Here is a 21695-nt window from a genome sequence, read left to right as displayed (position 1 = left end):
GAAGTGATTGCTATTAGGAAAACATGGACCAGTTTGGAAGTTGTTTTAATTCCTGTCTTTCAGAAACAACACACTCCCATGATGCTAAGATATTTAAGACACTTCCCAAATCCTCCCATTTGGAACTGATGTTTGTCCTGCCAGTAACTTGTAGACAAGGCTAGGCCAGAGGCCAATTATAAGCTACTCATGATTTTTAGCAAGTGTAAAACACAGGCAGCTTTGATTTGCAATGGAAGAGTGAGGTCTCGGGCACCTTACCATAGAATGAGTTGGGCCTCAGGATTGCTTACCAGCATTGCTTGCTTTCTTGCTAGGACTCTCAAACAACAGCAATTTTCAGTTTGTCTGCAAACAGATTTTGTTCTTTCTTGGTTTCATATACTCACACATAATGCATGAGTGTATGAAACCTCCATGTGATTATAGCCAAATCTGACTTATGAGGACATGGGAAGAACACAGAGCTTTGAAAAGTTGAGCTGGACAGCTACATTTTTGCAAAGCTTTCCTTTATATCTTGGTCTGTGGTCTTCTATTGTGTTTTGATTTCAAGAAAACTATACTTTTTGTTTGTTTGTGTCATAGTTTATTCTTCATCTATTTTCTAATCTTAATAATTAGATTTTAGTTATCTTGGTTGTACTTGCACACAGCAAAGGAGGAAAAAAATCAGCCATGTCCTCATTATTTTTGTGGTGGCTGTGACAGAAACCACTGAGTAGCTCATCACACATTACAAAATGAGATCCACTGCCACACACTCCATCTCTCTCTCTCACAAATTAGTTTTTTGTAGTGTATTTTGAAATAGGGAAATTGACCAATGTTTTTTCTTCCTTGGTCACACTCAGATATATCCATGGTATGTCTGCACATTGTCATCACCACCTCTTTCGGGGCACGTGTTAGCTGCAACGTTGTACAGCATCTAAAGAGCAACAGCTATAAATCTTGTAGTAATATATACCAATTAAACCACAATGTCTTTATGAAACTTTTTTCCTGTTCTCTTATTTATTGACAGATTTTTTTTTTTGTTTTAATTACAACACAATGAAAGGATGGTAAGTACATAAGATGCAATAGTATAAAAAAGCCATTTTAACCCTTCCCTTGGTTAAGACACTTACAGCAGACGAGAACTGCCCCACCCCAATTCCCCCTTTCTCAAATGAAAACAAAAAAATAAATATAAATTAATAAATATAAAACAAATCACTGCACAGCCCTTAACTCTTTGATTGCCATGGCAAGAACCATAACGATGATTCTAGCATGTGACTTTCTGTGGTTAAAGGTTGCCGCAGCAGTCAAAGGGTTATAGCATTGTAAACATAAGTACTTTGTTGAAAATCTTCAGTTGTGTTAATGGTCTACAGCAATGAGATTATTATTATGACTCCTTGACCTTTAATGACACAACATTATAAGGAGTTAAAGATATAATAGCTTGGTGAGCTGTTACATAGATTAACCCAAATTGTTTAACAATGCACTATGATGTCTTGATTTAATAATAAAAGACAACTTATGTGTAATAAAACACTGTTCAATGCATTGATCAATAAAATCAATGAAAACAGAAAAAAAAATCAGTCTAAGCACCACAAAATTTTGCCTGATTATACCCGACAGTCATAATACACTTTAGCACCATTTAGTCAGCCTTGCATTTGCACACAAACAAGCTTTGTGTTTGTCAGTAGAAGCTACCTGAAGGAATAACATATGTCAGTTATAAAAAGGTTACTGTATAGAATGCTGTGTGAGCCAATAATGTAAAATACAATACAATAAAAATAACAATAATAAAATGAAATTTAGCTGCAGAAAGCAAATAAATGGCTCCAGTTATTTTGTTGTTAACACATATCTCAATGAGCCTAACCTGGGCATGAAATGCATGTGGGGCTATGCAGAGGAAAAGGAATAGAAATGATAAACTTGTGTCATGCAGAGAATTCTTTGCATCCACATGCTGACTTCTTTGTCAGGCTTTGAAAATTAAGTGAACAACTCTTGGGTGGTTCAAGAAATTGAGCTTGAAGAGAGTTGATATTTAACAATGTGTGAGTTTCATGGTCAAGTTAAGTATCAAAACACTTTCACAGATAGCCTAACAATTGCACTGAAACCCTTGTCGCTGCGTGAAAGGCTTTTTCTCAAAGGCAGAGGATGAACAAGCAAGTCACGGTGTGGGAAGAATCACAACTGTAGTAGCTTCTAGCTAACATATTGGAACCAGAACAATATCTGCTAGAATTGCAAGGAATTGCAGGGAGGAAAAAAAGACAAGAAGATGGAAAATAGAATCAACTGCTAAAATAACACCTAACAAGAGGAACTAAAGAAGAAATCAGGTTCCAGTAGATGAAAGAGTATATCACTTAGAAAATGATGTACATGTTATTCAAAAAATAAGAGAAAGAAGAATGTGTATGAAGCATGGAAAACAATGTATCCTTCTTGTACATATCAAATTCTAATTTACTACACACTGACAAAACCAGCTGTGCATGCTTTAACTGCTCAGAACACTAACCACAAGACTGGCAAGGAGCAGTAACAATTATGCAATAAACCTACACAAGTCAAACACTTGCATCTTCCTCTGCAACTGTTACTGAACCACACGATGAAGTGATTCCCAGATTACAGCAGCAGATGTCAGAGACAGCTCTTCATAACTGTGCTATTTATGATACAGATTATAGGCATCAGAATGCAAAGAAGAGAAAAGGTTAAAGATCAGAACTGGAACCACTGGAAATAATCGAAACATTTTCCAAATGCAGCTTTGTAGTCTGCTCATCTCTCACAGAAGCATGCAAATGGTCTGCAATGGCTGACAGAAACATGAGAGGCCTCTGCTGTTGCACTGTTGTACACAAGACTGGGCAAGTAGCCACAGGATGCAAATAATGAGCCTGTGATAGCCAGTGCTGGCTGTACCATGTCATTTCCATAGAAGACTTTAAGGATGGCAGTGTCAATGGATAATAGAGACTTGAACAATCTGAAGGGAGTAACTCGCAGCCCAGTGTTGGGGAAATGGATAAAGAAAAAAAAATCATGAAGGATACACATCAAGTGCCTCAGATGTTCACAGGAGTGCACATCTTCACCATAGACACAAAACCTTGAATTTCCTACTGACAGATTGTAAAAAGATCTGTGTCATTAAATAAGGCAGACAACAAACTAACATTTTCTTCTTTTCTTAGTATAGTGATCATTTCTTAATACCAGGAGGATGAGAGATTAAAATTTGCCTTAACGTCATGGTGCAGTGAAAAAAAAAGAGTGTAAAGAATCAGAAGTTTCATCATAGTTATCAATTTACATGAAGAAATAACAATAAATGAGTCATTCAGAGGTCACAAATGTGTTTCTAGTTTATCAAACACTCCAAGGTTGAGATATCATGGAGATAAAGATACATGGATGTAATATAGACTAATAGAGATAAGCGCTTCTTTGTCCTTCAGTATTTCATCCAGTGGAGATCTTAATACAGATGCATTTTTGGATCTAACTTCTGAAAAGATAAGAACATTGCATTACGAGAAGTTTTTTACACACAGATTCAGGCTAATGTTAGTTTTCCTACACCTCTTGAAAGATTTTTGATTGCAGCAGATAAACAATGAATTCTGTATTTCTAGTCAGGTTAAGAGTAAGCATATACTGAGGAACCTTTTGACTGACTGCTCTCTGGTGAATTATGACAACAAAAGAGAACTCAGTGGACTTTCTACAGCTTAACAGTTATCTTTGTTGCTGGAGACCAATCAATACTTTTGAAGCTATCACCAAATTCCTGACAATATCTCTTTTTTATTGTTGATAACATAGGACTTACTTGTAATTTTAGCTGTGTCTGTGGTTCTTGGCTCCTTCCTTTTCTGACAAACTGATTTTGTACTTGCAATTGTAATTAAAAAAAATAGCATTTCTTTTCTTATATTCTTCTGGAAATGAAAAACAGAAATGTGCAGATGCTGCTCTTTCTGTGTCTGCCTGCAGTCATTGACCAAGAGACCTGTTTCGCTTTCCTCGGCATTTTAGAAGTATGGAAAGAAAGTTTATAACTAATTTAACTTTTTAAAGTTCATTACTAGCTTTTAAACTAGTTAATGACTAATTTAAATCAAGATTTCAACAGGGTGTTCCTTTACATTTACATTTGTCACCGCTGTGATCCAAGGACTGCCACCTTGAAAGGAATGCATGCTGATGGCAGAGGATGACCTGCGTGTCTCAGATAACAAGAAGGAAGATCACAGTCCCTGATCTATCCTATAAAATGTTCTTTTCTTGACCAGACACAGTAAGACAGTACTGTGCATGAACTGACAGATAGCTGCATGGCTTTGGAAACACAGTTAAGATGGATGCTAGGCATATATTTAGTTGATAAAGTTTTACCAAATGCATTAAAAGGAGAAGGAGCTTGCAAGACATTATTTGGAAGATAACATGTCCCTTCAATTTTGGATTCCTACTCAAGATTAAATTTTCTTTGGCATAACAATTTCTTCTGTGAGCTACGTGAGTACTGACTACGGCTATCCTGAAAAATTGTTTTAATAGTTTTCAGCTTCCCCATGATGCATGGCCAGAACTCAGAGCACTGCATCATACAAGATAAAACAGAGATATGTGGATACGAGCTGCAGCTATGCCTTGCAGGTATGACTTGTAGTTGTCATAATGATTTTTAAACAGCACTGTAGGTTGGTGATGATGTCTTCTGAATATACACCACCACACACAACTTTTCCTGACTTATATAACTCCACTTATATCCAGGTAGACAAACTGCTCAGAGCTGACATCAACATGCTGCACCCATAAAATATGAAGATGATCAGTATGTAAGTGCTGACAACTTTGTGGCAATAGCCAAGCATAGCACATACAATATGTGCATCTCTGTTTAGATTCATTGTATGCCTAAATATGGGCTGTGCATTTCAGCTAGAATACACCAGTTGTACAGTTGTACATTTTGAGCTATTGCACATTTTGAGCTATAGGTATAATGTGAACACTGATAAAGAGTATTAGAAACCATAATTTTACAGTATGGAAAAAACCTACTCTTTGAGCTTGTAAACTGATAGTAAGGGGGAAAAAATGTCCACACCTTAGAAGCAAATTAGCATTGGTGGTCTGCTGACTCTAAGCACTCTCAGCTTCTGAAAGGTAGATGATTTTATGTACAGTCATGTGAGCTATGAACATATATGTAGACTGGGTAAATTACACCAGCATATCAGGATGGAAATATGGATTAGAAACATTGCTTTCTGATTCAACACACTACTCTCTGCAAGTGGTGGACCCATCTGGGCATGCACTGATTGGCTGAGTTACACTGCTCAGTTGCTGGTGGGCAAGTAATATAATACTTCATTAAAACCTCTTTAAACTCTGCTGCCATATTGTTAAGGGCTAACCAGGTACTTTAGGAAGTTACTTTATTCCAGCCTTCTGTTGCTAATCCTGCTTCCCAGAAAGCCAGTTCCCAGAGTGATGGATGGGCAAACAGCTGGTTCAGGACACATGAATGGCACAGAACAAAAGTAAGCATTCCATGTGTTAGTGCCAGATGGCAAAATAGAGAGAATGTTCAGTATATATTTTACTGCAACAGAAAAAAACACCCCAACAAACCAAAACAAAAGCCATCACCCCCCAAAAAAACCCCAACAAACCAAAACAAAAAAACAGGCATGAAAAGCTATGAATTATGATATGCTGATAGCTTGCCAAGGAGATTAAGGCTGTAGTTATAAAAAGTCTGTGATTCAATTTCATTGGGTAGAAATTACTACTAACTAAACAGAAAACTTTGCCTTATGTGGTGGCTATTATAATCATCATCTGTGGACAATATCATTTTGTAGAAGGAGAAGAAATAAGCAGTGTGATTGGAAAGCTCTGCACCACCACACATGGCTGGTACATGCAATCGTCACTGTTCATGTGGTTTTACTGTGACAGCAAACAGCACAATGCCACATGCGCACTCAAGTAGAATTGTCTTTAGTAAGCTAGTTGACAACAGAATTTCTTCATTTATGTCTTGTCTGCCTCTAAAATTAAGCTTATGTATACTGGGAAACAAGACCTGTTGGGGATGCAAATGTTTAATGCTGTTTATGTGCTTCTTTGAAATACATTTTGGTTTTAGGAACAAGTGCTTGCTGTGCTCACATACTGATCATCCTTCACAATATGGTTTTCTAATGTCTTTATCAGTCTCTGACACCTCAGATGGCAAACCACAAGAATGGGTTAGACAGATTTGACTCGCACATTTTTCATGAGACCAGCGCCAGACAATCCATTAATTTAGATGCATTAATCAAGGATTAATTTCATGAGTACATGGTGCATTTACACCTAGTTTTGTAACTGACATATGTTTAAATGGTCTTTTCTCATGTGAACCACTCTGTCTGCAATCAGTAGTGTGGGCAAAGGAAGTACACCTAACAGCACAGTGCTGGTGTATCAGTCACAGCCATACTGCTGTATTCAATAAATGGATGTCTGTTCCTCAGCTCCCACACAACACCATTTGATGTACAGCACAGCCAAATACCTAGATGGTCAGCTCCCTTCACTGATAACAATGATTTTCCTTAAGTCTCATAGGGCTGCAGTCATCTATTTACACTTCTTGAAACAGAGGTGTCTAAAGACAGTCTTGACAACAACAAAAGGTGACAGGGAACTGTTATTCTGTAACGGGTGCTCCACATCTCCTACTGCCACAGTGCACATCTTCCTCCACCTCTGCAATTGGTGATAAAAATCCAGGCATGTTGTGAGAAGATAGGGGAGCCAGGACACAGTAAGCCCCTGCAGTCATCTCCTTGCTCCTCAAGTCAGTCATCTTGCGTTATCTCCACTTTAGGCTGCTAATGGTGTGGTAGCTTGCACCTCTACTTTCTTTAAAATGCAGTACCTGGAACATTCACTGATCAGTTTGCTATGTATCTTTTTAAAGGTTTGCCCTAGAGATGGTTCAAAATGCAAAAAAAAAACTAGATTAGAAACATAATGCTTCCATTGCTTATAGCCAGGCTTACTTTCTAGTCTACATACTTTATTTTTCTAACCAGCTAGAATTTGACTCTACATAATTTGGTACCAAAAGCTACATTTAACTGACATTAAGATTGTGAAGTAAGACACCTTCCCCCCCAACAAAAAAAAAAAAAAAAAAAAAAAGAAAAAAGAAAAAGCTGCAAATTAAAAAATTAACCTTTACACTTTGTTCTTATCCCACAGTGTGAATGGCAAAGGGGTCTTGACCAAAACACTGGGGAGGTGAATTACACTTCTAAGAAAAAGCATAAGTTTGCCCCTTATGTTTGAATCTATTAGCTTCTGTTGTTTTTTTTTTCGTTCACAAAATTAGCCTTTAAAAAAATCTTTTTTCTTTACTTATCCCCTCCCTTTGCCCCACTTTGAAAGAAGAAAAAGAACAAAATTTCATAGGAAGATATAAAATACGTATTACATTTATTCAGGAGACTTGAAAGGGCTCCTTTGGAGCCATTTGAGTCTCTCCATCCCAGCCTATTCAGTAAATATACAGTTACATCATTTTTTAAATGTCTTTTTTTCTTTTTTTTTGATAAAAATTCTTTTTTTTTCTTTTTTTTTTCTTTTTTTTTTTTTGTCTACAGTCAATATCCTTCCCATAGGTTTATACATTAAAAGGCCAGAGGAAAGACTGCCACCATCTGCTCTGGCCTCCTGCATCATACAGACCATAGCACTCTGAAGATACACGACCCTGTGTAGTCAGCTTGATAGACTGCAACTGACGAACACAATGCATATTCAGTTGCATATTGTTCCACGGTACAGATGAGTACAATAGCAAACCAAAGTTGTTTATTAAAAACTTCATGAAAAATAGTCATGACACACGAGCAGGAACCCAGATTGCAGAACTAAAAAATATTTTAAACTCCTTTTTTTTTTTTTTTTTTTGTTATAGGCCTTGGTAGGGGAAGAAAAAAATAAAAGGAAAAATGTTTCCAAAATTTACATTGTCTTAGAATCTCATTGGACTTAAAAACTAGGTCAGGCAACATCACTAATTTACTATGAACTTCTCTAATTTGAAACAAACCAGTATGTATTTGGGAATTACAGTGAACACAATTGCTCAAATGGCTTTTACTTAAAAGCAAATGTTTCTGGCTGCATGGTAACCTAGTGAAAATAGGAGTAATAGAAATGCTGACACAATCTTGTTCTGCATGACATAAACATGCCAATATAACATTATTATTCTGCCTCTCTCTGTTTATAATCTGTATGCACTTTTAAGTAAAAGAAAATAGATGAAACAATCAATTTATCATGTATTCATGTAGCTATGATGTACCATATACCAAGCACTAGACTTATCACACTTATCTTCCTGCATAAGTAAAGTTCTCCAAATACAAACATTTTTGTTACCTTATCAAAGAACAACAGTCAACATGCTCAGCACTTCATTACTGGCAGGGAAATAGATGCACAAAAAGTTAAATCTGCCATGAAGGATGTTTTAAAAATGAAGTTTTCAAGTAAATAAAAGAAAAACAAAACAACAACATCCCAAAACCTAACCAAAACAAACACCCCCAACTCCCACTGAACCCAAACCCAAAAAAACAGATGAGATGCTGTCCTGATTTGAAGATAATACAGAATATTTTTCTATTGTGGAGGAAAACCAAATATAAACCAAGTAGTGCTGTTGGTATTTTCCACCAACTATGCAAAGGGAAAAAAAAATGCAACAGCAACATAAATAATTTTGTTCTGTCTGTAGCAGAACATAAATTATTGTAGGTTGCCAATGGTAAAAACCTCTCCATGGATTAAAATATGTATTGTCTGTGTACATGTGCAGTTGTGTGCATTTACAAGTACATAAACACACACACACTTGAAAATAGGACAGTCAGAGAATTCCAAATTCACCACATGATGTGCAGCAAATATCCTATGTTATTTAACTGTCAATTAGTCTACATTTTCAGCAACAACTGAACTGGATTTACTAAACAATGCTATGGGCTGATACTGATGCACTCCTAATCTACAGGATGCAGTACCTCTACAAAACATCTCCAAAATGCCATCTGCATTGCACATTTGTTGTAAAACTAACTCTTTTCCTAATCTTCACTTTTGTTAGCCGTACATATGTATATCTGATCTGTTTATGCTCTAAGAAATAAGTTTGCAATGCTTTAAAGCATGCCACATATGTTCATAAAAGAAGTTCTCAAATCAATATAAAATCATGTAATTGAACAAAAAGGCATACTATTTTTCATGCTATGCTCAATATAAATATAAATTCAAGGCAGTCAAGCTATCCATTACCAAAATAATAATAACCATAATATATATGTATATATACCTACACTCTCTAAAAAGTGATCCAGTTCTGTGGATTAAGAAACCAGTAAGAAATTGGCTGAAGGTAGTATAAAAGTTTCATTTCATGTAAAAGCCAATATTGGCCATTTCAAGTATTTTAATATTTTCCTATAACATTTTCATTAATAACTAGATATTTGTAGAAATGATATTGATTTTTTTTGTACTGGAAATCGTATTCAAGTGAAATAAAAATCAACTTCTACTGTAGTCCATTTTTAGAGTGTGCATGTATACATAGCAAAATACCCTTCTACAGATCTATCATAAATATTTCAGTTTGTGTCAGTTCTTTTCTATGAAAACATATCAATATTTTGGGTTTGTGTTTGTTTGTTTTTCCTCAAATTTAGGATAATGCATATCAGGCCTTTAAGAAATAAAACTCATCTCAGTTAATTCACAACACCAGATTCCCTTCGGTTTGTGCCAGTTTGCGAGTTAAAGGTCAAAGATCAAAGACATAGGACAGTACACTTTGAGGAAATTCAGAGAGTGAAGCTGTTCACAGAAGACAATGTTTAACTTGGTAATGACAGTCAACAGGTCAATAATCAAGTTCAAGGCAAGCTGTTAATTGTTGCAAAAGCTACTCCCCTCAAATCCTGGCTTTCATAAAAAACCAGGTGTCTGACTTTTGGGGTGCATCATTCTGACCATCTTTAATAAGTTCACAGCCCAGTGACTGTAAAGCCTATCACTGCAAGAAGCAGCTCCTTAAATCAATAAAGAGGTCTGTCAGTTGCTGACTTTTCTCTAGGAAAAAAATTATTGATACTAACCTGCTCTGCAGGTCACATGAAAATGACAATACTGCTGTTAGCACAAATTACACAGAATGACAAAATGCTTTGGTGGTCCCTTGGCTCTGTCAGTGATATCACATTCACCTGAAGGCCAGAAATTTGACTAACCCTTTGAGAACTATGTTGAACATGCAAAGGGGTAAAACACTGGAGGATACTCATGCAATATCAGAATCATCATTTTAGCTTTCCTTTGAAACTGTAACCCTATCTCTGCAGAGGCAAACGGAATTGTCATGCAACGTAGTTTAAAAGAGAAATTCAAGATGCTTAAGACAAGAGGCTAAGCTATAAAACTGTTGCCCATTCAGAAAAATCCTTGGTAAGTGGTAGAAGTTACTAAAATAGGCTTGGGTCCTTTATCCAGAAAATAGCTGGGGTTTTGTTTTTGTGGTTTTTTTTTCCCCTTCTATTTATATTACAAATCTCTATCAATAATGCAAATAATTCAAAATACTCACTTGCAGTCACAGGAAATGTGTTTTGAAAAACTGATTCTCTTTAAAAACCCTGAATTACCCAAACACAATCCTATAATTTAATGACAACCAAGATCAACATCTACCAGACTCTGAAAACGGATGCAGTAGTTCTCAAAGGGTTACACCACCAATGTAACACGAGCATCAAGTTTCTCTACAGCATGACTGTTGCTTTAGTTCACTGAAATCCACTTCAGAGACACACTGCGTTTTTACCATGCTTTGGAATGAGTGCTCCTGACAGACCTATGGAAGGCCTGGGGCAGTTGGCTTGGTACATCTTGGGAAAGATTATGCAGGAAAACCAACTGAAAAACCAAACAAACCAATAAAAAGGTTCTGCTTGAATATTGTAATGAATAGAAATGAGTTTAAAACATTGAGGACATAGCCCAGAGCAGCTGTAAAAAACACAAAATGAATGTATTATTAAGGCTGTTACTATATTGCAGATATTTTGGCCCCTTGTTTGTTGGAAAATGGCTGTCCGAACAGTCTGAAGTCCTGTGTGTCATCCGAGTCTCCCACCTGACAAAACTGGAAGCAGGAGCATAGGACTTTATCCGTAGCAAACAGAAAGCAATCCTCTTTGGAGACAAAGCTGTTTTGGATCTTCTCTCTTTCCTGAAAGTTCTGTTGTGGGTTGTTGTGTGTTTGTTTGGTTGTTTTTTTTTTTTTTCTAAAAAAATTTACTTTCAGCAAAAAATTTTTCAAAGGGGAACAGGCCTTAAGGGAAAAAATGTAGAAACACTGGAGATCTGCTTGGTTTTCCTCTTCATTAGTTAATCCTGATAGTTTGTAGGGCATTGAACGTGCAGAGGAAAGGCCTAGAATCAAATGACAAAGAAAGACAAAGGACTGAAGAAACAGCAGATACTGTGTATCATGGAAGCTTCCCAGCTGAGCGATTGGCCGCTCACGCGCAGGACAGGCAACCCCCTGGGTTTTGAAAGATCAGCTTTGTTTCAGACTGACAGATGCCCGCTTCTACCTAGGAAACTGCATAACAGCTCTTGTGTTGACTCTCAAGTTACCACAACTCCTGGGAGGGAAAGAAAAAAAAACTAGATCCCTATATCACACCCACTCTTGCATAGAGCGTTTGCAGTACAGTATGTGGCGGGGTGTTCCTTTCCTTTTGAACTGGAACACAGTGTAAACCAAGACAAGGAGGCACAAGGCCAAGATGCAGGGAATGACGATGGCTATGGCTTTCACAGTGCTGGCTGTGTTGTCCAGTTTGATGACAATGTCAACGTCATCTTGAGGGCTGTGTCGGTCTTTGTCGCGATCTGTTGGTCCATCACAACCCATAAAATCCTTGAGGATGGATCTGGGGTAGCCAGGTTCCACCCTGAGCATCTGGTTATTGAATTTCCAGTACTCTTTTCCTTTGTAGAAATATGTGAAGCCTAAGGAAGAAAATGGCAATTATTCATGGCCATATAAGATCAGACAACATCATCAACACACCATGACTGAAATTACTGATATCAAATTATTTTGTAATTAGAACAAAAATTAAAAACATGTAAGGAACAGACTTCAGTTACAGGTCTTCAAATCTCTACAATTTTTTGTTTCTTGACTGTCTCTAGAGAACCTAACATACAGATGATTTAAAAAAAATACATTCCATTACTACAAAAAAATACCCCAAAATTCAAAGGAATCACAAAGATTATGGTCCTGCTCATCTGTTCATTCACCAAAACCCCAACCAAGTCAGAATCTTCTGAACCAGGACACTAACCTTCACAGGCTCTTCAAGAGACGAAGTCTAATTAAACAAATTCCAGTGCTCTGATAGTCCAAAATGAGAACTGACCTTCTTTCATAGAATCATTGAATCAACCAGGTTGGAAGAGACCTCCAAGATCATCCAGTCCAACCTAGCACCCAGCCCTATCCAGTCAACCAGACCATGGCACTAAGTGCCTCATCCAGGCTTTTCTTCAACACCTCCAGGGATAGTGACTCCACCACCTCCCTGGGCAGCCCATTCCAATTGCAAATCACTCTTTCTGGGAAGAACTTCCTCCTGACATCCAGCCTAAACCTTCCCCAGCACAATGCATGACTGTGTCCCCTTGTTCTGTTGCTGGTTGCCTGGCAGAAGAGACCAAGCCCTACCTGGCTATAACCTCCTTTCAGGTAGTTGTAGACGGCAATGAGGTCCCCCCTGAGCCTCCTCCAGGCTAAACACCTCCAGCTCCCTCAGCCTCTCCTCATAGGGCTTGTGTTCCAGGCCTCTCACCAGCTTTGTCACCCTTTAAAGTCACATAACCTACTGGCCTACTGCTGCACTTGAGAAGAAGCAGCTTTGCCAGGAGAAAACAGGTATAAGGAGATTGAAGTTTTCTGCAAAGAACTGGCATTTCATCATTCAGGTAAAATCCAAAGTTACTACTAAAGATAGATAAATGAAACCAAGCAAACAAACAAACAAAAACAATTGGACTGCTTGCCAAAAATTAAAAAAAAATAAAAATTCCACGTTATTTTATTATCCCAGCTAAAAAAATGGCATTGGTCTAGCAAGAAAGAAACACTGAGTTCAAGAAGGACCTCAGGGAACTCCTTGAAACAGTCCAGCACTGAGCCACAAAGATGCTGGAGGGAGTGGAAGATTTCCTTTATGAGGAAAGGCTGAGGGAACTGCGGCTCTTAAGCTTGGAGGAGACTGAGAGGTGACCTCATTCATGTTTATAAAGATATGAAGGGCAGTGTCAGAAGGATGGAGCCAGGCTCACTGCTGTCCAGTGACAGGACAAGGGCCAGCGGGTGCAAGCTGAAGCATAGGAATTTCCATGTGAACATAAGGGAAAACTTTTTCATTGTGAGGGTGACAGAGCACTGGAATAGGCTGCTCAGTCTTCTTCTCTGAAGACACTGAAAACCTGCCTGATGTGTTTCTATGTGAGCTACTCTAGGTGATCCTGCTCTGACAGGGCATCTGGACTCAACAATCTTTTGAGGTCCTTTCCAGCCCCTAACATTCTGTGATTCTGTGTGGAAATACAATATACTATCTCCATCAATATTCTAATGCATATATAGAGAACACATACAGATACAACATCTCCAATCTATATTCTTACATACGTATACATCAGAGATACACGTAAGTCAGGAACAGTGGCATTAACTAATATGTTATTATATATTGAAATAGCAAATTAAAACTGCTAAAAACAAAGCAGCAAAGGAATCACCACCTCTTACAGATCCAGTAAAATTTCTTCCATCAGAATATATTTCCCAATGGAAAACTCTCACAGTACTTTAAGTTTTTCTGTCATTTTGCTGAGGCAGGAAGAAGAATAAGTCAGTAACAGGTGAAGGATGGAAGTTACCAGCAGAGAAGGGTAGTTCTAAGAGATTGCCTAGTTTAACTGCTTCTCATGGGAGAACAAGTGGTTTCACACAACTGTTGAAAAGCTAGTTCATCTAATCCACTTGCCTTGTTGAGCTTGCTTTGGGAGCTGCTCCTTATAATTGTCCAGCTGCTAGCTGCTGAGAGTAGTGAGGACAATGCCTGACCCACACAGCATGGAAGGGCTTAGCAATCACTAACGTGTGCATAGAAAATCAAATTAAGTAGGAGTGGTAGTATGCACAAGGCAAAAAAAAAGCTCTACGGGTTAATAAAGTAGTCTCTTCTCTTTCTTCTCTATAAAATTTGCTGACCATGCACTTTTGCAGAATTTCTAGTTGGGGGGATGAAAGATTTCCCCAGTCTGAAGAACTTGGTATTATTTCAGATTCCATGGAGTAATAGAAAGAAAATGTCTTCATTTCCTTCTAACAGTTTCTACCACAATATGGGAAGTAACAGGAAGAGTTTCAAAGATGTTACCTGTATCTTACCAAGCTATTAAGATACTGAGGCAGGATGCTGACTAGAGGAGGAAATTTACTTATCTTTCTCAAGCCTCCTACTGCAAGATGAACCCAATTTTTTTTGTGAAGAGTGAAGAAAATCCCTTTAGGATGAGATTATTTGTAGCTGTTGCGGGTGTTTGCATGGTATATGCAATAGAAAGGCAAGGGAAAGGAAAAAAAAGTATTCTCTAAAATGAAATGGATTAACTGGAAAACATGCTTCCAGATGTTCCCTTAAGAAGTTATACAGTAAACTTTTCATGTCAGCTTCTTCACCGCTAAGCTGTGGTACTTCTTATGTGCAGCTGCTTTTGTTTCTTTCTCTCCTCATACAATAGCGGAGTTGTGAACTGTTTCCTAAGATGTCTGTTTTCTTGACTTTAGGGAAAATGTCTTAGTGATCTTCTTGGGAACTTTATGGTGTCACTTTCAGCCCCTCTTTCTGTCTTGGAGCACTTTTAGGCTTTCTGGTGCTCTCTTTCCTTTCTCCTTCCAAACAAGCTCATGCCATGCTTTACCACCCTCCTCAATCAAAGAGCCAGACAATCAAAGCCACTGGGGTAAAAAAGAGTGATGGCTTTGATGTAACTGAGTCTTTCCTGTCTTAGGAATGAGTGCTCTGACTGTGCAGTACTTCCAAACTCGCTGGTCTGAGACTTACAGTGAGAAAATTTTAATTGGTAATGAAAGACAACTGTGCCTGAGCTCATAAACTTATTATGGGGAATGCAGCCACGGTAACAACAAACCTCAAGCACATATATTAAATTCCTTTTGGATGCAAACCTTAAAAGTCTACTTCAAAATAATGAAAGGAAGAAAGTTGAGAGTGTATCCATTAAGTCTGTGCATACATAACATCTGTGACCATTTCCATACATATATTTACAAACACCCAGTTACTGAGTGCGAAGCATGCAGAATATCATCTTGACTGTCCTACTTGCCAGTACAAAACCAAACCAAACCAAACCAAACCAAACCAAACCAAACCAAACCCAACACCAAAAAGTCTAGTCTAGCCAAAAGGCTAGAATCAAGAGAAAGTTTCTGCTTCTGGACAAAATAGAGACAAACCAAGGAAGCAATTAAACAAATCCTCAAACATTTCCATGGTAAACTACTTAATCAAGTTAGATGTTGAAACAGGAGACTGAAATGGTTCAAACAAGGAAAGAAATCTTTTTATCTGCTTATTAGAAGGAAATTAAAATAATATGGCAATATATATGTGTGCTGCCTGGAAGACAAACAAACAAACTCAGAGCATACTAATAAATAAATCATAAATGTCATATAACAATTCTCCAACAATAATAAGTGATGAGAAATGCATATTTTTATTCCCATGAAAGGGATCTAAACCCCACGCAACAGAGGTCTCTGTTGGCAGCCTACCAGCAGCCCTGGGGTACCACTGAATTTTCAAGATGCAGGAGATTTTGGCTGCTCTGATTCTTTTGGTGTTGTGGCCAGCTGAGATTCTGCATTCCTGTATGGGATGATGCTTCTTGATACAGGTAATAATATCACTTCACAAGAACATCCCTGTGGTCTACATCTCTGTATCATGGGCTTAAGTCATGACATCATTGCTTCACACAGATTCCTGGGGATATTTCTGCTCAGATACTGATTTTGCTTCCCTTTTCTAGTATTTCAGAATGAAAGTAATAATGTTAAAACAGCCACACCTTGACAGAAGGTGTCTGTTTTGGAAGATTGCTTCAGTGGTACTGTAATTCAGCAGAGAAGAAAAAACAATAAATTAGGCACAAGACAAAAAAAAAAAGGAATTTAAAAGCTTATGATAGTATGTTGGAAAGATTTTCTCCATCACACACGCAGAGACAGCCGTTTTCACAACAGCATGCACTACAGCAGGTAAGATTGTTCATAAATCAAGAATCCTTTTACTGATTCAGCTGAACAGTTAATCACCCCTTTACTACTCTCTCTTCCATAATGAACACTAGTAAATTGTTAAACCAGGAATGTGTTTGCATACCATTTTCTTTGTGGACGAAGGCTCCCTGAGGGGATTCTGGGATACCTTTCCAAATTGTGATTGGTTTGGGATAACCAGGATCCATGGATCTCATTTCTTCACTGTATCTCCAGTACCTGATTGGTTTTTAAAGGAATAAAGAAGAAAAAAAAAAAGGCATTTTTAAGATAGAAGATAAGTAACTATATATTTTACTCCTTCCAACACTTGCTACAGCCACAGGCCACAAATGGGAATACTTGATCCTTTTCTTGGAACATAATATAGAGATTAGATGCTACATTACAAAGAAGTCTATTTGCTGACTGGACAACTATTACAAGTAAACAGAAATAAGACAACTACATCAGCATCTATCTCAATTCTGATGCCTAGGACATCACAGTAACAAGGAGAGAAGCAACATATGCAAAAAAAAATATATATTAATGTTTTATATAACTTTTTAATCACAAAAATGATACTAGATTAAAATACTCCTAGTAATTTAAACTCCTTATATGTGTGCATTACAATAGCTTTTCATTTCATTAATAGCAAACACATACAGTGCAACACAAAATTCAAACTCCTTTTGTGTGGTTTTGCCAGTCAGCTCTTCTCCACTTTAAAAGACTTCAGCAGACAAATTCTAGGCAACTTGAATATCTAAGTATTTACACTTGTGATATTTTTTACACATACAGATAATGTTTATAATTTCTTTGTTGGCATACATCTGCCTAAACTGCTATGCATATCTTTGGGTGTCAAGAGGGAGGGGACAAACTCTTCTCAGTTGCACCATGTGATAGGGCAAGGGGTAATGGGTATAAACCACAGCATAGGAAGTTCCACCTCAACATGAGGAAGAACTTCTTTACTGTAAGTGTCACAGAGCACTGGAACAGGCTCCCCAGAGAGGTTGTGGAGTCTTCTTCTCTGGAGACATTCAAGGCCCATCCAGATGAATTCCTGTGCAGCCTGTGCTATGGCCCTACTCTGGCGAGGGGGTTGGACTTGATGATCTATGGAGGTCCCTTCTAACCCCTAACACCCTATGATCCTGTGGTCTTATTGTAAGCTGGTTCTAAGAATTAATATACTGTATCTCTAGTATCTTTATGCATCCTGATATAACATTTGGATGGGCTCTTACATATTTTGATTTGCTCCATTAATTTAAAGCATAACAATTCAAATCATAGTCTAGGGCAATTTTGGGTTTGTGGTTTTTTTTTTTTTTTAGATCAGTTTTATTCATGTGAAAAATTACATTAAAAGGCAGCCACTCACTATTTCCAGACATCAAGAGCCTGAGAATACAGCACTTTCTTTGATGATCTGGTCACTGCTAAAAACTTGACCTTTTTGCTAATTTGCATGTAATTGACTTCAGCTTTTAAAAATCCTTGTTATGACCATTTCTGATATATTAAAGAGGCCCCAAGTGAATGACATTTTGTCCCTGTGAGGGTACTTAGACATTCTAATAAATTAATGTCTTAACCTTTTTCAACCCCAAAAAGGTCTAAACTTCTATGTATTTTCTCCCATGGGGCATATTTCTTGCTTAAAATTTCCAATGAAATTAAAAGGTGGCAGATTTCAAGTGGGTTAAGAGTTGGCAAGTTACATTTAAAAACATTTGTATTTGTTTTTTTTTATTTCTTATGCATAAACTGGTTTTTTTAGCCTGATTTCTCAGTCTAGTCCCATATGCATCAGTAATCAGCCAGCAACAGTGCCAGAGCAACCTTCTTTATTTTGAATTCTAGTAGTAGTAAAAAAAAGCTCTGTCATAGAATCAGCCAGGTTGGAAGAGACCTCCAAGATCATCCAGTCTAACCTAGCACCCAGCCCTAGCCAGTCAAGTAGACCATGGCACTAAATGTCTCGTCCAGTCTTTTCTTGAACACCTAACAAATAAACACCTAATAAACAAACACCACAAATACCATTGCAACCACTTCTTGCTTATCTTTTGACTCTTTCTTCATCCTTAGCTCGCAATTTTCTCTTTTCACATTTGTCTGTTCCCTCCTTCTCTCTATTTTGTTGTTGGTACTCTTTGCTGAGCTTAATACTGTATTTTCTAATCTGCATTTTTAGATGTATTTCTTCTTCATCAGCTATCTTACCTTTTCCTCTATCTCTGTTTGCTAGAAAACTATTTCCTTCTTATGTACTTCCATTCATCTTGATTTTTTTTCTCTTCCAATCTTTTCATGTTTCTTGTACTAATTTCTGTGTATTACCACTAAAGTGCATGATGGGAATAGACAGTGCTATAGGACTTTCCAAAATATCTCTTTGAGGGTACACTCAGTGCAGACCCAGAAGTCTGAAACCTGTTGATTTTTCAGCACTGATGTAGGAAGGACTGACCATGATACAATCTTGGCAATCTGTGCTGGAATAAGGAACATATCTATGGGATAAGGAAGATTCTAGTTCTCATTCTCCTTGGCATGCCAAATGTTTACAACCAGACTCCCCAGTGATGGTTCACAAACTGTATGCACTGTATGCACTGTGTAACTGTAGCTCAAAGATTGATAAAGTGACAGAGGGAAAAATAAATGAAAATGCACTTCATGGCTTTAGAAAAAAACATTGGAAAATATTTGCTAAAATGTTGCTAATTCTATTTACCTGCTCATGTTCTAAACTGCTGGATGGCTGAGCTTTATGACAAAAAAAAATACAACATTCATGCAACCCCTAAGGTAGAAAAACTGGTCACATCAAATAGAGACATAATAAATACAGCCATTTGTCAAGAAGCGCAGCAAACCTCTTACCAGCTCGTTCAACACTACTTGGTTGTATAGGAGAGGAATAAGAGAGGGCAACATATCTGGAGGTGTTCAAGAGAGGACTGGATGAGGCAATTAGTGCCATGGTCTAGTTGACTGGATAGGGCTGGGTGCTAGGTTGGACTGGCTGATCTTGGAGGTCTCTTCCAATCTGGTTGATTCTATGATTCTGTAGTCAATTTTTGGTCCACTCTAGCTTTCACATAATTATTTGGAAGAATTCTTATTTCAAATACTAACAAAAATGATCCATACATGAGCTGCATTTACTATTTTGACTTTTAAATCTTCTTACTCTTTTGAAGTTGTATGGTTGGCTGTGTTTGGATTTTTTGGGGTTCTGCTAGTTTTTGGTTGGTTGGTTTGCTTGTTTTTTTTTTTTTTATCTTTCCCCATTTAATAGTCAATATTTGCTGTTTTGTATTCAGCTACTCTAACTTTTTATATGTATGCCACTGTTCTGGGACATTCAACTCGGCCTAGATTCTACCCTGGAGCTCTTTAACTACAGATTATCATCAAAACCAAGTACAGAGGTCCTTGAGTTACATAAGGAGGAATGTACTTTATTGTGTTGATGCCAGTGTAACTTTGTGTTTCCCTTTCATCCCTGCCTCCTGCCACTGAGACGCTACATTTGAGTTATATCTTCTTCAGTTAAAGTGATGCCCCTATAGTCAGGCTTCCACATACTACTAAAACCAGGAAAAGAATTCAACTCTAATTTTACATTAAGAAAAAAATAGTGTTATAAACAATACACATTGAGAAGTTTAGTGGTGTATGGATTTATTCCCACTGGTGGTCAATATCCTGTAATTACTTGATTATCTCTGCAAGGCTCACGTTTTTTGATCTCCTTCTAACATACTGTTTTGCATTTACACCCTGCTGAGTTTCATTGCGCTTTTTAGCTCTAAGTAGCAACTTCTCCACCAACATATTTTTTCTCTCAGAGTTCTTTTTGCCTTCTGTTACCAACACTAGTGTTTTAGGAGTCTTCACTATAAGTAGCTGCCTATGCAGGGTAATATAAAGGACACTGCTGAATAAAGCCTAAAGGGAGTATAGGTCACTTAAATTTCTACTGTACATACTTTGCCAGGGGTGCAGAAGTGGAAAATATTAACTGAAAATGAATTTATATTAAAAAAAAAAAAAATCTAATCATAGAATCAACCAGTTTGAAAGAGACCTCCAAGATCATCCAGTCCAAACAAGCACCCAGCCCTTGCCAATCAACCAGACCATGGCACTAAGTGCCTCATCCAGGCTTTTTTTGAACGCCTCCAGGGATGGTAACTCCACCACCTCCCTGGACAGCCCATTCCAATGTAAATCACTCTCTCTGGCAAGAACTTCCTCCTAACATCCAGCCTATACCTCCCATAGCACAACTTGAGACTGCCCCCTTGTTCTGCTGCTGCTTGTCTGGCAGACGAGACCAACCCCCACCTGGCTACAGCTTCCCTTCAGGTAGTTGTAGACAGTAACTATAAGGATCAACTATGACTATATAACTATAATCAACTATAAGGAGCAAATTATTTAGGTAGTTTTCTTCTTCACTATGAAATGCAATTACTTAAAATGACACCTAGTTTTCAAACACTACAAATATCTTACTTAGTTGTCTACCTTCCTCATCATAAATGTTAGAGAAATATTTTAACAACAACATTAGTTGTGGCAATCTGTAGCATGGTATTACAGCATTGCTAAACAATTATCAACTGTAGTGTGTGCTCAACATGTTCTATGATGTGGATTAAATTATGTTCTTCAATTCTCCATGACTACACAGGTCACTCATGAACTAGAAGATCCTTTCCAAGCCAAACCATTCTATGAGTCTATTATTCTATGAATATTATCAGTGTCTCAGATTCCCAAGTAACATGCAGTAACAAAAGCAGCCATAATACTTTTAATAATATTAATACAAACATTAAAATTGTAAATAAAGATCCTTTGTCTCTGAGCTTTCAGAATGTGCACAGTGATACATCAATCAACAAATGTAGCAACATCCTGAAAACCTGTAAAATCCATCATTCAGATAACCTGAAGGGTTTACAAAATTAATCATTTCTCTTGACATCTCTATAAAGCAGATTAAATATTCTTTCCTTTATTTTTACAGACAGGGAAATGGAGACACAGAGCCACTGAGTGACTAGTGCAAGTCTCTTTCAGGACTGGAAAATAATTAATGTTGGGGTTTTTTTCTTTATCATTAAAAAAA

The 21695-nt window shown here is 37.4% G+C and overlaps 1 protein-coding gene across 7 annotated transcripts in view; it reads right to left on the bottom strand.

Moving 5' to 3' along the window:
- Nucleotides 1-986: 986 nt before the first annotated feature.
- MMP16 (matrix metallopeptidase 16) overlaps nt 987-21695 on the bottom strand; it is a 189304-nt gene continuing 168595 nt past the window's right edge. For all 7 annotated transcript variants that reach the window (XM_064154540.1, XM_064154541.1, XM_064154542.1 and 4 more), the window contains 2 exons: nt 16653-16768; nt 987-12171 (listed from right to left, as the gene is read on the bottom strand). In XM_064154540.1, coding sequence (XP_064010610.1) covers nt 11837-12171; nt 16653-16768 — 451 coding nt within the window. In that variant the 3' untranslated portion in view covers nt 987-11836. The remainder of the gene's footprint in view (nt 12172-16652; nt 16769-21695) is intronic.

This window comes from Pogoniulus pusillus, chromosome 14, assembly GCF_015220805.1.
Source record: "Pogoniulus pusillus isolate bPogPus1 chromosome 14, bPogPus1.pri, whole genome shotgun sequence".
Lineage (NCBI taxonomy): Eukaryota > Metazoa > Chordata > Aves > Piciformes > Lybiidae > Pogoniulus > Pogoniulus pusillus.
The sequence above is the reverse complement of the archived record's forward strand: the minus strand, read 5'-3'. Positions and strand labels throughout refer to the sequence as shown.